Source organism: Bison bison, unplaced genomic scaffold (genome assembly GCF_000754665.1).
Source record: "Bison bison bison isolate TAMUID 2011002044 unplaced genomic scaffold, Bison_UMD1.0 scf7180017864037, whole genome shotgun sequence".
In the NCBI taxonomy this organism is placed as follows: domain Eukaryota; kingdom Metazoa; phylum Chordata; class Mammalia; order Artiodactyla; family Bovidae; genus Bison; species Bison bison.
The window spans coordinates 9,258,948-9,272,844 of record NW_011494609.1 but is presented as its reverse complement, the minus strand read 5'-3'; the positions used below and the strand labels follow the sequence as shown (position 1 = coordinate 9,272,844).

Genomic DNA, 13,897 nt, shown 5'->3' with positions numbered 1-13,897 from the left:
TTTGCCAACAAAGGTTCGTCTAGTCAAGGCTATGGTTTTTCCTGTGGTCATGTATGGATGTGAGAGTTGGACTGTGAAGAAGGCTGAGCGCCGAAGAATTGATGCTTTTGAACCGTGGTGTTGGAGAAGACTCTTGAGAGTCCCTTGGACTGCAAGGAGATCCAACCAGTCCATTCTGAAGGAGATCAGCCCTGGGATTTCTTTGGAAGGAATGATGCTAAAGCTGAAACTCCAGTACTTTGGCCACCTCATGCGAAGAGTTGACTCACTGGAAAAGACTCTGATGCTGGGAGGGATTGGGGGCAAGAGGAGAAGGGGACGACAGAGGATGAGACGGCTGGATGGCATCACTGACTCGATGGATGTGAGTCTCAGTGAACTCTGGGAGTTGGTGATGGACAGGGAGGCCTGGCGTGCTGCGATTCATGGGGTCGCAGAGAGTCGGACACGACTGAGCGACTTCCCTTTCACTTTTCACTTTCATGCATTGGAGAAGGAAATGGCAACCCACTCCAGTATTCTTGCCTGGAGAATCCCAGGGACAGGGGAGCCTGGTGGGCTGCCGTCTATGGGGTCGCAGAGAGTCGGACACGACTGAGCGGCTGACCTGAGCCCCCCCGGGGCCGGTGCTTCTGCAGGGCAGTGCCCCTACCCCTCCTGGTACCTTCACCGGAGTCTGGGTCGGAGGAAGACGACCAGGGCCCATGGAACACAGAGGGGGATCCTGGCTGCGTAGACTCTTTTAAAAAAAAAAAACTGATGCTCTTGTGAGTCCTCAGAGTTAGGAATGTAATAGAGAAGAACCTTTGTTTTCTATTACAGGTGGAACTAGTAGTCAAGAATCCGCCTGCAATGCAGGAGACGTGAAGAGACATGGGTCCGATCCGGGGGAGGGAAGATACCCTGGAGTAGGAAATGGCAACCCACTCTAGTATTCTTGCCTGGAAAATCCCAGGGACAGAGGAGCCTGGGGACTGCAGTCCACTGGGTTGCACAGAGTCAGACACGACTAAAGCGACTTAGCACATGAGCACCCACAAGTTAGTCACTAAAGGGATGTTGCCTGTAAGCTTAAATTACACATTATGGCCCATCCCTGGGAACCCTGCCTCTCAGGGTTTGAGAGGCAGCTTAATGAACATTAAGCTGAAATACCTTTGTTTAGCTCACAGGAAACACCCTGACCAGGCTCACCTGTGAATGGCTGCAGGAAGGAAGAAATTAACACATCCCCTCTGGAGGCTGACTGGAACCAGGAAACGCTTGCCTTCATTCCCTCCCCTTTTAGTACAAAAGAGGCCTGAATTCTAACTCAGAGAAGATGGTTCTTTGGGACACTGGTCCACTATCTTCTAGAACCTGCTGTCTTTCCAAATAAAGTGGCTATTCCTGCCCCAACAACTGTCTCTCGATTGACTGTGCAGTGAGCAGTATGAGCTTGGATTCTCTAACAGGGACGTTCGAAGCAAATGTATGTTCATGATATCCTGGCCCAGGAGACTGATTTCTCTAAACCCCACATGGCAGCCTGTCAGGGCTGGACAGAGGCCACCAGCTCTCACCACCACCTCCACTCCTGTCTGTGTGTAGCTTGTGTTGACACTCAGGACCCATCACAACACCCATCAAAACACGCTGGGGCCACCCACAAAGCAAGACCCTCCAGGGCTGTGACTTGCGCATGCCTTCAGTTACTAGGAAAAAGCACACCTCTTTCTGTATCAAAAACCAGCAATAAGGCTGCAAAAGATGGAAGGAAAAATGGAGACTATTTGCATGCATTTTCTGAGTCTTCGTCAGATAACAAGAGATTAGAAATATAAGTGGATGTGAAATTTTCGGTTATACCAAAACTAGAACAGAAAGAGCAGACAGTGAGCAGCACAGAAGCAGGGCATGTTCTCGGGAGGTGCCCTCTGGCTCAGCCTCTGCTCTCGCCTGCGCCTGCTCTCTGTGGAATCCGTGGAAGAGCATCAGGAAAAGGTGGTCACAATTGAAACCAAAATCCCGTATCTCACTCACCTTCCCCAACACACACGGTCTAAAGAGGGCAGAGTACTCTTGCACAGGAGAGTTTCAGAGAAGGAGGCTGAGGAGGGGTGAGCGGGCAGTTCCTTCTAACCCAAATGAGTTGTGGTCACCGCACCACGAGGTCCCCGCCCAGGGGTGGAATTCACGCTGACCTGACCTGGGGCAGGAAACCTTTTTCTTTAGCTGATGTCCGGAAGCGGAAGCGGGGCTGACAGGACCAACTAGAAGAACCAGTCATGACTGCTGTCCTCTCACTGAGGGCAGTGTTCTATTTCACAAAAACTATCTTTAAAGGTAAAAATTATGAGAAAAAAAAATATTAGCCAACGATCAGGAGGCAACTGCTGATCACAATCACGCACGTCCAACAAGACAGACACGTCTATGCAAAATGAAACGACGCTGTGGGGGAGAGGCAGCGATGACACGGAAGGCTCCCAGCAGACAGTCACCAAAACAAGTGACGAAGACCGAGCACGCGGTGTGCCAGCACGCGAGGCAGGACCTCAGCCTTGCAGAAACGCATGGCTGCGTAAACAATGGAAGAGAAACGGCGTAAGTACAAGGACAGGGGATGGATACTGGTCACCAGGGGACGGGGTACAGAGTCATACGAGGGAACCTTCTGGGGTGATGAGAACATTCCATATCTTTTTTAAAACAATAAGTTTGAATGTTTGTTTTTTAATTTCTTTGGCTGTGCCAGGTCTCAGTTGCGGCATGCGGGATCTTTAGTTGTGGCCTGCAAACTCTCAGTTGTAGTATGGGGGATCTAGTTTCCTGACCAGGGATGGAACCCAGGCCCCCTGCGTCGGAAGCAAGGAAGCTTACCCGCTGGACCGCCGGGGAAGCCCCAGACCATTCTCTATCTTGACTGCAATGGAGGTCCCGCAACTGTGGACCTTTGTTCAAACTCTGATACCGCCCACTAAAATCACTATTTTATTGTTTGAAAACTATATGCCCACTGTGTTGATTTGTAAAAACTGCTAGAAAATGCCAAGCAAAAATCCCAAGAGTCATTAAGATGGTGCTGTTATACATAATCAAGAAGTTCCTCAAGTGTTAGGAAATGTATTTACAGCTCACCTCTTTCACTAGGAAAGTGATTTTGAAAATCTGACGCTGACAGCTGACTCTAAATCCTACACGCCTGCTGGCTGAGACCACGAGGCTTCCTGGGCTGCCTACTTCATCGGCCAATGGGCCCAGATGTGTGTAAAGAAGAGAAATTAACCTTCATGGACATTCAATGAAAACATGTGATTAGGAAAGTAAATCCAATACCAGGGAAAAAAAATTTATAGATTAAGTTTTGAAAGAAGTGTGTGTCACTGCTCCTTCAGGTGGAAGGAAAAATACTTCTGTATTTAAATGTCTATTCTGGCAAACTGCAAACTGGCGTAATACCTGTATAATTATTAACAGTGCCCAATGTTCTTAGAAGCCCAGAGGTGGAGTCATGACTACCCTGGTGTTCCTGAACGAGAGCAGTCAGGACAGGGTGGAAAGGCAGATGTGCTGGATGACACGGTTCCAAGGTGATTTCATTAAGATCTGTTCTATCAAACTCAGCCCCAGATTAAGGAGCTCTCCTACAGAAGAAGGCAATGGCACCCCACTCCAGTACTCTTGCCTGGAAAATCCCATGGACAGAAGAGCCTGGTAGGCTGTAGTCCGTGGGGTCGCTAAGAGTCGGACATGACTGAGTGACTTCCCTTTCACTTTTCACTTTCATGCATTGGAGAAGGAAATGGCAACCCACTCCAGTATTCTTGCCTGGAGAATCCCAGGGACAGGGGAGCCTGGTGGGCTGCTGTCTACGGGGTCGCACAGAGTCGGACATGACTGAAGTGACTTAGCAGCAACAGCAGCAGCTACAGAAAAAAAAAAAAAAAAAAAAGCCAACAGGACAACTGTCACTCTGATTGTTGTTCTTCAGTTGCCAAGTTGGGTCTGACTCTTTGCAGACTATCTCCTGGAATTTGCTTAAATTCATGTCCATTGAGTCAGTGATACTACCTAACCATCTCATCCTCTGCTGCCCTCTTCTCCTTTTGCCCTCAATCTTTTCCAGTATCAGCATTTTTTCCAATGAGTTGACTCTTCACATCAAGTGGTCAAAGTACTGGGGCTTCAGCTTCAGCATCACTCCTTCCAATGAATACACAGGGCTGATTTCCTTTAGGATGACTGATTTGATCTCCCTGCAGTCCAAAGGACTCTCAAGAGTCTTCTCCAGCAGCACAATTTTAAAGCATCAGTTCTTTGGCACTCAGTCTTCTTTATGGTTCAACTCTCACATCCAGACTGGAAATCCCATAGCTTTGACCATACAGACCTTCGTCAGCAAAGTGATGTCTCTGCTTATTAATACGCTGTCTAGGTTTGCCATAGCTTTCTTCCAAGGAGCAAGCACCTTTTAATTTCATGGCTGCAATCACCATCTGCAGTGATTTTAGAGCCCCAAAATATAAAATCTCTCACTGCTTCCACATTTCCCCTTTCTATTTGCCAGGAAGTGATGGGTCCAAATGTCATGATCTTAAGTCTTTCAAATGTTGAATTTTAAGCCAGCTTTTTCATTCTCCCTTTTCACCTTCACCAAGAGGCTCTTTAGTTCCTCTTCACTTTCTGCCATTAGAGTGGTATCATCTGCATATCTATGGTTGTTGATATTTCTCCCAGCAATCTTGATTTCAGCTTGTGCTTCATCCAGCCCAGCATTGCACATGATGCATTCTGCACAGAAGTGAAATAAGCAGGGTGACAATATACAGCCTTGTCACAATTGTTTCCCAATTTTGAACCAATTTGTTGTTCCATGGCTGGTTCTAACTGCTGCTTATTGACCTGCATACAGATTTCTCAGGAGACAGGTAAGGTGGTCTGGTATTCCCATCTCTTGAGGAATTTTCCAGTTTACTGTGATCCACATTGTCAAAGGCTTGAGCACAGTCAATGAAGCAGAAGCAGATGCTTTTCTGGAATTCCTTTGCTTTTTCTATGATCCAGCATATGTTGGCAATTTGATCTCTCATTCCTCTGCCTTTTCTAAATCCAGCTTATACATCTGGAAGTTCTTGGTTCATGTACTGCTGAAGCTTAGCTTGAAGGAATTTGACCATTATTTGCTAGTGTGTGAAATTAGTGCAATTGTGTGGTAGTTAGAACATTCTTTGGCACCACCCTTCTTTGGGATTGGAATGAAAACTGACCTCTTCCAGTTCTGTAGCCACTGCTGAGTTTCCCAAATTTGCTGGCATATTGAGTGCAGCACTTTCACAGCATCATCTTTTAGGATTTGAAATAGCTCAGCTGGAATTCCATTACCCACACTAGCTTTGTTTGTAGTCATGCATCCTAAAGCCCACTTGACTTCACACTCAGTATGTCTGGCTCTAGGTAAGTGACCATACCCTCATGGTTATCTGGGTCATTAAGACCTTTTTTGTACAGTTCTTGAGTGTGTTTTTGCCACCTCTTCTTAATCTCTTCTGCTTCTGTAAGGTCCTTAGTATTTCCGTCCTTTATGGTTCCCATCTTTGCATGAACTATTCCCTTGATCTCTCCAATTTTCTTAAAGAAATCTCTAGTCTGTCCCATTCTATTATTTTCTACTACTTCTTTGCACTGTTCATTTAAGAAGGCCTTCTTACCTCTCCTTGCTATTCTCTGGAACTCTGCATTCAGTTGGGTGTATCTTTCCCTTTCTCCCTTGCTTTTTGCTTCTCTTTTCTCAGCTACTTATAAAGCCTCTTCAGACAACCCCTTGGCCCTTCTTGCATTTCTTTTTCTTGGGGATGGTTTTGGTCACTGCCTCCTATACAATGTTACAAACCTCTGTCCACAGTTCTTCACTAGCACTGGCACTCCATCTCCTAGATCTAATCCCTTGAATCCATTTGTCACTTCTACTGTATAATCATGAGAGATTTAATTTAGGTCATATCTGAAAGGTCTAGTGGTTTTCCCTACTTTCTTCACTTTCAACCTGAATTGTGCAGCAAGGAGCTCATGATCTGAGCCACAGTCAGCTCCTGGCCTTGTTTTGCTGAGTGTATAAAGCTTCTCCATCTTTGGCTGCAAAGAACATAATCAATCTGATTTTGGCATTGACCATTTGGTGTTGTCTATGTTTAGAATTGTCTCTTGTGTTGTTGGAAAAGGGTGTTTGCTATGACCAGTGTGTTCTCTTGGCAAAACTCTGTTAGCCTTTGCCCTGCTTCATTTTATACTCCAAGGCCAAACTTGCCTGTGCTCCAGGTATCTCATGACTTCCTACTTTGGTATTCCAATCCTCTATGATAAAAAAAGTATCTTTTTTTTGGTGTTAGTTCTAGAAGATGTTGTAGGTCTCCATAGAACCGTTCAGCTTCTTCAGCATTAGTGGTTGGGGCATAGACTTGGATTACTGTGATATTGAATGGTTTGCCATGGAAATGAACAGAGATCATTCTGTAGTTTTTGAAACTACACCCAAGTACTGCATTTCAGACTCTTGTTGATTATGAGGGCTAGTCCACTTCTTCTAAGAGACTGTTGCCCAGAGCAGTAGATATATATAATGGTCATCTGAATTAAATTCACCCATTCCCATCCATTTCAGTTTACTGATTCCAAAGATGTCAGTGATTACTCTTGCCATCTCCTGTTTGACCACATCTAATTTACCTTTATCCATGGATCTAACATTCCAGGTTCCTATGAAACATTGTATTTTACAGCATTGGACTTTACTTTCACCATGAGACATATCCACAACTGAGAATTGTTTCCACTTGGCCTAGCCGCTTCATTCTTTCTGGAGCTTTTAGTAATTGCCCTCCACTGTTCCCCAGTACCATACTGGACACCTTCCGACCTGGGGTCTCATCTTCCAGTGTCATATCCTTTCGCCTTTTCATACTGTTCATAGGGTTCTCGTGCCAAGAATACTGGAGTGGTTTGCCATTCCCTCCTCCAGTGGACCACGTTTTTGTCAGAACTCTTCACTATAACCCATCCGTCTTGGGTGGCCCTGCACAGCATGGCTCATAGCTCCAATGAGTTACACATGCTCCTTTGCACTGACAAGGCTGTGATCCATGAAGAAGAAACTCCAATATGGGGAGTAACCTCTATGCTGGCTTTGACCTTGAAAGTCATGAGGCATGTGCCATACACAACCGATAACGTCAGACCCTAACAACCGAACCCTGACGTGCAGTCTAGGCTGGTCACATGGAATACGGAATCCAGGACATAAGGAAACCAGGTCAGTAAGATGCTGGTGACCCTGGAAGCAGTTGGGGAGCTGGCTTCATCCCACCCACTGCGGGTGCCTCTGGGGGGTAGGGCAAGGTACCCAGTTTTAGCAAATCCAGAGGGTGGGTCTAGGAGCAGTCTGGTAAAAAACCAAGGGTCTCTCCAAATTCCTTCTGTCTCCTTTCCTATCAAAATAAAGAAAGGCCCCTCAAGGCCAGTGTCCCTCTGCAAACACCCCTGTGAAGATGTAAACCCTCTGCTGCCATCAGGCCCCATGTGCAGCCGTCTGTCTTTCCTGGGGAATCCCCAGAAGCTCAGCACACCACCACCTGCACCCAGCCTGTACTCACTGAAGGAACGCCCTGGAAATTCACGTCTACCCAGAGGCTCTGGGTAGGGGTTTTGAAGAAGTAACCAAGGCAAGGCAGGTGAGACTAGATTTGGGTGGTCCTAAATCCAGTGACTGGTGTCCTCATAGGAAAAGGACCCAGAGACCCAGGGAGAGATCCCGGCAGGGACGAGGTGATGCAGCGACCAGCCAAGGATCGCCAAGGGCCATCAGCAACACCAGAGCTGGAACAGGGCCGGAGGAACCAGCCCTACCCACACCTGGATCCTGGACTTCAGGCTTCCAGACTGTGAGACAGGACATTTCTCTCATTTAAGCCCTGGTCTGCAGTGCTCTGAGAAACCGTGCGGGCCACTTCATGGACCCCTCCCTCCTTGATACTGCTGGGCAAGCCCACCTGGAGTGGCTCCCAAACCTCAGCTACGATGTAGGGGTCATGGGACAGCCCAGAGCCCCCCAAACTTGTTACCCCTCTTGCCCTACCAAGCCATCTGTAACCCACAGTGCTCAAAACAAAAGAGATCATTTCCTTGTCAGAATCCTGTGGTTTGGGGTCAGGAGGAAAGTCAGCGTCTGCTTCTCCCCAAGAGGAATTCATCTTAGAGGCAGCCACAAGCGTGTCCACCCCCGGCAGTCCCAGGTGGGGTGTGTGAAATCCCATTCACCCAGGTCACAGCCCCACATGTAAGCCATTCACAAGGTCAGGTGGGAAGGACATGCACCCAAAGGACCTACAATGGGGGTGGAAAAGCCTTAAGTCCACCCGCCCCTTACAAGGTCAGACGCCCCAGTTCGGGGTGGCAAGCCCTCATCTGATTTGCTTCTCCATACGATGCAGGTGAATCACAGGTGTCCACTAGGTCTTTCTCTGACCCACCCCCCACACACACACACATATGCACACCCCAACCTCTAGGAGAAGGCTGCTGGAGCCAGAATCCGGGTTCAAATCCTGATTCCTTCACTCTCTGCTCTGTGACTCAAGGCAGGTTTCTTAACCTCCCTGTGCTCCATTCCCTCTGCCCAAACCCTGGGACCATAACCTGACCCCAGAGGATGGGCAGGTGAGTGATGTGGGAAGCCAGAGGACCGAGCTGGGAATGGAGCTGAGGCCAGCAAGCCTGGCCTTGGGCGAGCTCTTCTAACAGCCTCTCAGGCCAGGCAATCAACATGCACACCAACTAACCCATCTGCATTCCCCACCCCCGCAGGCCTGCCCAGCTGGACGCCTCTCACTAACATCAGGTTGCTGTGCGAGGCAGGGGCAGCAGGACAGCGGGCAGGCTGGGGGCAGGGGCCACCACATACCCTGGAGCCCGGGGCAGGCCTGCCTCAGCATGGGCTTGTCCATCCTCTTGGCGTAGAAGGCTGCGTACCACACACGCAGCTCGGTGCCCGGGGGGATGTCCCTGGAGGTGGTGAAGTAGACATCGCTGCCGTGCTGGAAGGCTGTCAGGTTCTGGTGACCTGGCTCCGCTGCCGGCCGCACCAGCATCATCCAGTTGCAGTCGTCCTCGTTGGAGGTGTCGAAGCACACGGGGTGCCCATCCTTCTGGAACACCTGGCGGGGGGAGCGCAGACCACCGCAGGGCCGGGTGGGGGCTGGTTATCCACCAGTGTGTGTATTAGCGTGCACACACGTGTGTGTGTGTGCATGTGCGCACGCAAGGGGCTACTGAGTGACCAGTCTAGACACTGCCACATCAGGGCACTGCACGGACCTGTTCTACACTGATAGGTGTCCACACTGATGGGCGGGCAGAGGAGGACCCCCGAAACAGGTCAGACTGGTCACAGGCAACAGGGAAGCAGGAGGCACAACTAAAGGTCAGGTGTCAGGGGGAGGCCTGAGTTCTTAGGTGGGAACTGGGGTGCCTCATCTCCACCTGTGGTCCAGGCGGGTACCTGGTCACGTGTGCTCTGCTCCTGTTCCAGGATGCACGAGGAAGCCTGAGCTCTACTCCCAGGTCAGGAGTTCTCAGGAGCCCTGAGTGCTACGCATGGTCCTGTTGGGAATGAGGACACCTCAGGTCTACCTGTGGTCCAGGTGTAGGACCTGGACACTCAGCTCTAATCAGTTTTCAAGTGGGCATGAAGACACCCGAGTTCTACTCCTGGCCCAGGGTGTCAGGGGAACACCTGAACTCTATACCTGGGCCGGGTGTATCAGGATACCTGAGTTCTTTTCCCAGTTCTGTTGCAACTATGTTCAATGACTTTGGCAAAGTTTCTCAATCCCTTTTTACAAATTTGAATTATTTATTCATTTATTTATTGACTTGTTGACCATTCCAGGCGGCATGCGGGATCTTAGTTCCCAGACCAGGGAGTGGACCTGTGCACCCTTCAGTGGAAGTGCGGAGTCTTAACCACTGGGCCATGGAAGTCCCATTCCTTGATCTTTACAAGCTGTGCCCTCATCTAAAAAGCAGCACCATCACTTTATGGATGGAATGCAGGCAGGGACGAGGGGGAGAAGCCTGAATATTTTGAAGTTCAAAGTAACCACATGGAATGGGGGCTCCAGTCCCCTATTTGCTGATGCAATTGTTGTTTCCTCATTATAGAAAGAAATCTCCCTTCTTCTCCTGCCTTTTCCTGTAGGGGCACCCCACTGCTAAGAGCTGGAGAACCCCCTCTGAGAAGGGGAGGGGGTGGAGGGGGCTACCAGGTGCCTAATGCCTCCTAGTTGGTACAGGGGCTGCTCCCAGTTGGCCTTAGCCTCCTCCTGTGGGCATAAAGGTGCCCCCAGCACCCAGGTACCCAACACTGAGCCTGTGCTGGAACAACTCAACACCAGACACAGACCTTCGGAATCTTGAGTCACTGAAAGAAACCAAAACAGGCACAAAGGGCTTTTTCAAAGAGGCCTTGGCCAACCACGGGCCCACAGCGATTACTCCCATCAGCCCCGGGTCTCTTGACATCACTCCTGCACATAAAACAGCCTTTCTTTCTTTCCTTTCTTTGTAAACAAATCAAGTCCCTTTCCTTTCTCTCTGCCATGCTGAAATCTCCCTTGTAAACTCAGTTCTCTGAGGACTGTCGAGTCCCCACGGTCAGCTGGATCATCTCTGTCACAAAACACTTGGGTCTCTGCTAAGGGTCTCCAGGAAAGCTCGCCTCTGGGGCTCACTGCTGCCCGACCAGCGCCTGTTCCTCTCAGTTTATTTCATGGGTGTTTCTGAAGGCTGGCTGCGGCTGAGCCCTCTGGGCATGGGGCCAGAGCTGTGACCCATACTCACAACCCCAGCCTCGCGGCACCTCTGGGGGTCTCACTTTAAGTGATCAAGTCCTCCCTGTGATTTTCTTCCATTTCCTTTTTCTCAGTGTCACACAGAAGCCATCATCTCCCTGTCTGATGTGCTTTTCAGAGTTGCCAAATTTTGCACTGGTCTCTCATCAACACAAAACACCTTCCTTTCAAAAGAGCCTTGCAAACTCCACACAGGTGTGAAATCCCCACGCGGTTCTGCAAATTCCACAGAAAGCCCCTCCTACAGCCTGCACTGGGGTGGTAGGGGGGCTGTCCATTCTTGCCTATGTTTTAAATATACTCTTATGAGTTTTGCAAAATACTAACTTAACTCATGCTCTTGTGATATAAAAATAAACTAAAAAAAAAAAAAGAAAAAGAAACACTGTCTTGGAAATTCAGCAGAACTACAACACCTAGAGCTGTCTCTATGATGTTTGTAAATCACTGAACTCTTCAGTGAGCATCGCTCTCACACACCTGCACGCAAGGAAGGTCACAAACACGGGTGCCACAGCCCCCACCAGCCCAGCGTGTACCTTCAGTGGAAACGCGGACTCCTTCTCCCATTTGGCGACGCGTCGCGACTCAAAGGGGCCGAACTGCGTGCGCTTGACGAGCTGGGTCACGGCAAACACCCCCTCAGCTCCGTCTTCCAGGCGTCTGATCTCCAGGTTGGAGGGAAGGGATGACCTAGAGATGAAACAAAGCAAGAGAGTCTCGGCCTCCAGTGCCCACTGGCCAGGGTGTCACCCTCACCAGGGACAGAGGGTTAGGACGATGGAGAAGGCTGCTCCCACTGGCCCCAGAGCAGCTGATGGAGAGGCAATGACTTGAAGATGTGTTTATACTCCCCACCCAGGAGACAGAGCCAATGCTCACATGCATGCATACACACACACACACACCCCCCCTAAGTGGGCCCATAGAGAGGGAGGGAGGACCAGAGAGAGACCACAAGAGGTGCCAGGTGGAAAGGACCACGGGAATGACAAGACCAGAAGAGGGTTTCCCGCGAGGCTGCGCTGGGCGAGGTTCATCACGAATGTGGCCTTTCTAAGTCAATTCAGACAATGTTAAGGAGAGGACATGTGTATCCTGGTGGGAGAGGAAGGGAGGTGTGTCGGCAAGGACCTAGCGTGAGCCAAGACCAGGGCACGCCTGACCCACGTCTGGGGTGGGGTATGGACCCCTCACAGGAGCAGCAGGAGGCCAGTTGAGATGAGGAACCCATCCGGGAAGGACCGATGGCTCCCACTGGAGCTTTGTGGGCAATGGGCAACCACTGAAGGGTCTGGAAGAGCTGGTCAGATCTGTGGTCTGGGCCAAAATAGGAATCTCTCTGCTCTGCACAGGTAAGTCACAGTCAAACTAGTTGGGAGGCTTCTAGGAACAGCAGTGATAAGATGACAGCCTGAGTGCCAGCCCATTCCTAAAGCAGATGTCGTGATGACAGCCACGTCTGAGGGGCCACCCTCTCCTCTTTACAGATGAGACAACCAGGATGCATAGAGGGGCACGTCTCGTCCAGGTCCAAACAGCTACCACATGGCAACAGGGCTGCAACCTGGGGGCCCCACAGGGGACACGGTCCCCCAACCCCAGGGAAACGTGGACTGGCAGAGCCACAGAGCCCCTGCACCAGATCTAGGTGCTCGTCCAGCAGCTACTCCCCCTTTGCCTAGCCACCTGTACTCACTGCCCACAGCTCCAGCCCCCAGCCAGGCATGTGTCAGACAGCAAGCCTGGGTTCGAACCATAGGGGAGACTGAAGGAGCAGACCTACAACCTCAGCCGTGGTCACTTGGTGTATAAACCAACTCAGCGCCCCAGCTGAACCAGGAACTAGATAAAAGATATTGACCAGGAAGCCTCTTCCTTGACATGCCCAGGCTCATCCCCGGGGCAGGTAAACAGCTTGCAGTGGATGGTGGCTTCGAACAAGAGGACGATCCCTCTCCTCCTTATTTGCTGTCTCCTCCTTTTGTGTAGACACCAAGGTGGCCAGGCTCTCGCCACAGGTGACAAACAGACAACCCTGTTTGACAGGCAGGATGGTAAAGACAGCTGGAGGGGTCACTCACCTGGCCCTGCTTAACACGAAGGAGTCTTTGACCATGACCACCGGGCCCAGCTCAGGACATTCAGAGTCGTGGTACTGGCTGCAGTCCTCACACCCTGAAAACAGACATCCTGGCATCAGGGGAGGGGGCATCAAAAGGGGAGGGAGACGCCCACAGAGCATCCCGCAGCCCGGGGGTGACCCACAGCGCTCCCCACAAGTGCAAAAAGAGAGCAACACAGGACACGAGCCCCCAGGAGAAAAACCCAGCTCCACGGCACGCGGCAAGGCTGACCGAGTCAGCTCTATGGGGACGCAGGACAGCGTCTCAGTCAACGAAAACTCACCAACGTAACGCGTTTCTCATAAATCGAACATGTCGGAAACCCTTCTAAAACCCGGGATTACCTTTCTGAGTCTGCTGCTACCCTTGTCCCAGTGCCCTTTGCCGGGAGTTCTGGGAAAGAAGATTCTTTTAAAATCAGACCCGGTAGCACATTTCATGTCATACACTGTGGTTCTTAGTAACAGGGAAAATCCCATCTAAAAGGAGACAGCTTTTCTCTACACAAAGACCAGACGTGCACGTGACTCTGCCTGCTGGTGAAGGTGGGCCACGGGCCCTGCAACACTTACAGATGAACATGATCTCTTCATTCCCGTCCTCAGCCATCGCCGCCACCTGCCAGGACACAGTGCCACATTAGTGAGCAGCTTTGGGCCCAAGGCATTTTTTTTTTTTAATTTATTGAGTAAACTTGATTTACAAAGTGGTGTTAATTTCTAATACACGGCGAAGTGATTCAGTTACATATATGCATGCGTGCTGAGTCACTTCGGTCGTGTCCAGCTTTTTGTGACCCTGTGGACTGTACCCACCAGGCTCCTCTGTCCATGGGATTCTCCAGGCAAGAACACTGGAGTGAGCTGCCGCGCCCTTCTCCTTCAGTTA

At 50.2% G+C, this 13,897-nt stretch overlaps 1 protein-coding gene across 1 annotated transcript in view; it reads right to left on the bottom strand.

Moving 5' to 3' along the window:
• PRDM15 (PR domain containing 15) overlaps positions 1 to 13,789 on the bottom strand; it is a 53,016-nt gene extending 39,227 nt beyond the window's left edge. The window contains 4 exon segments of the mRNA XM_010834938.1: positions 8,936 to 9,188; positions 11,423 to 11,576; positions 12,968 to 13,061; positions 13,582 to 13,789. Of these exon segments, the coding sequence (XP_010833240.1) occupies positions 8,936 to 9,188; positions 11,423 to 11,576; positions 12,968 to 13,061; positions 13,582 to 13,618 (538 nt within the window). The 5' untranslated portion in view covers positions 13,619 to 13,789.
• Between the last annotated feature and the right edge of the window lie 108 nt (positions 13,790 to 13,897).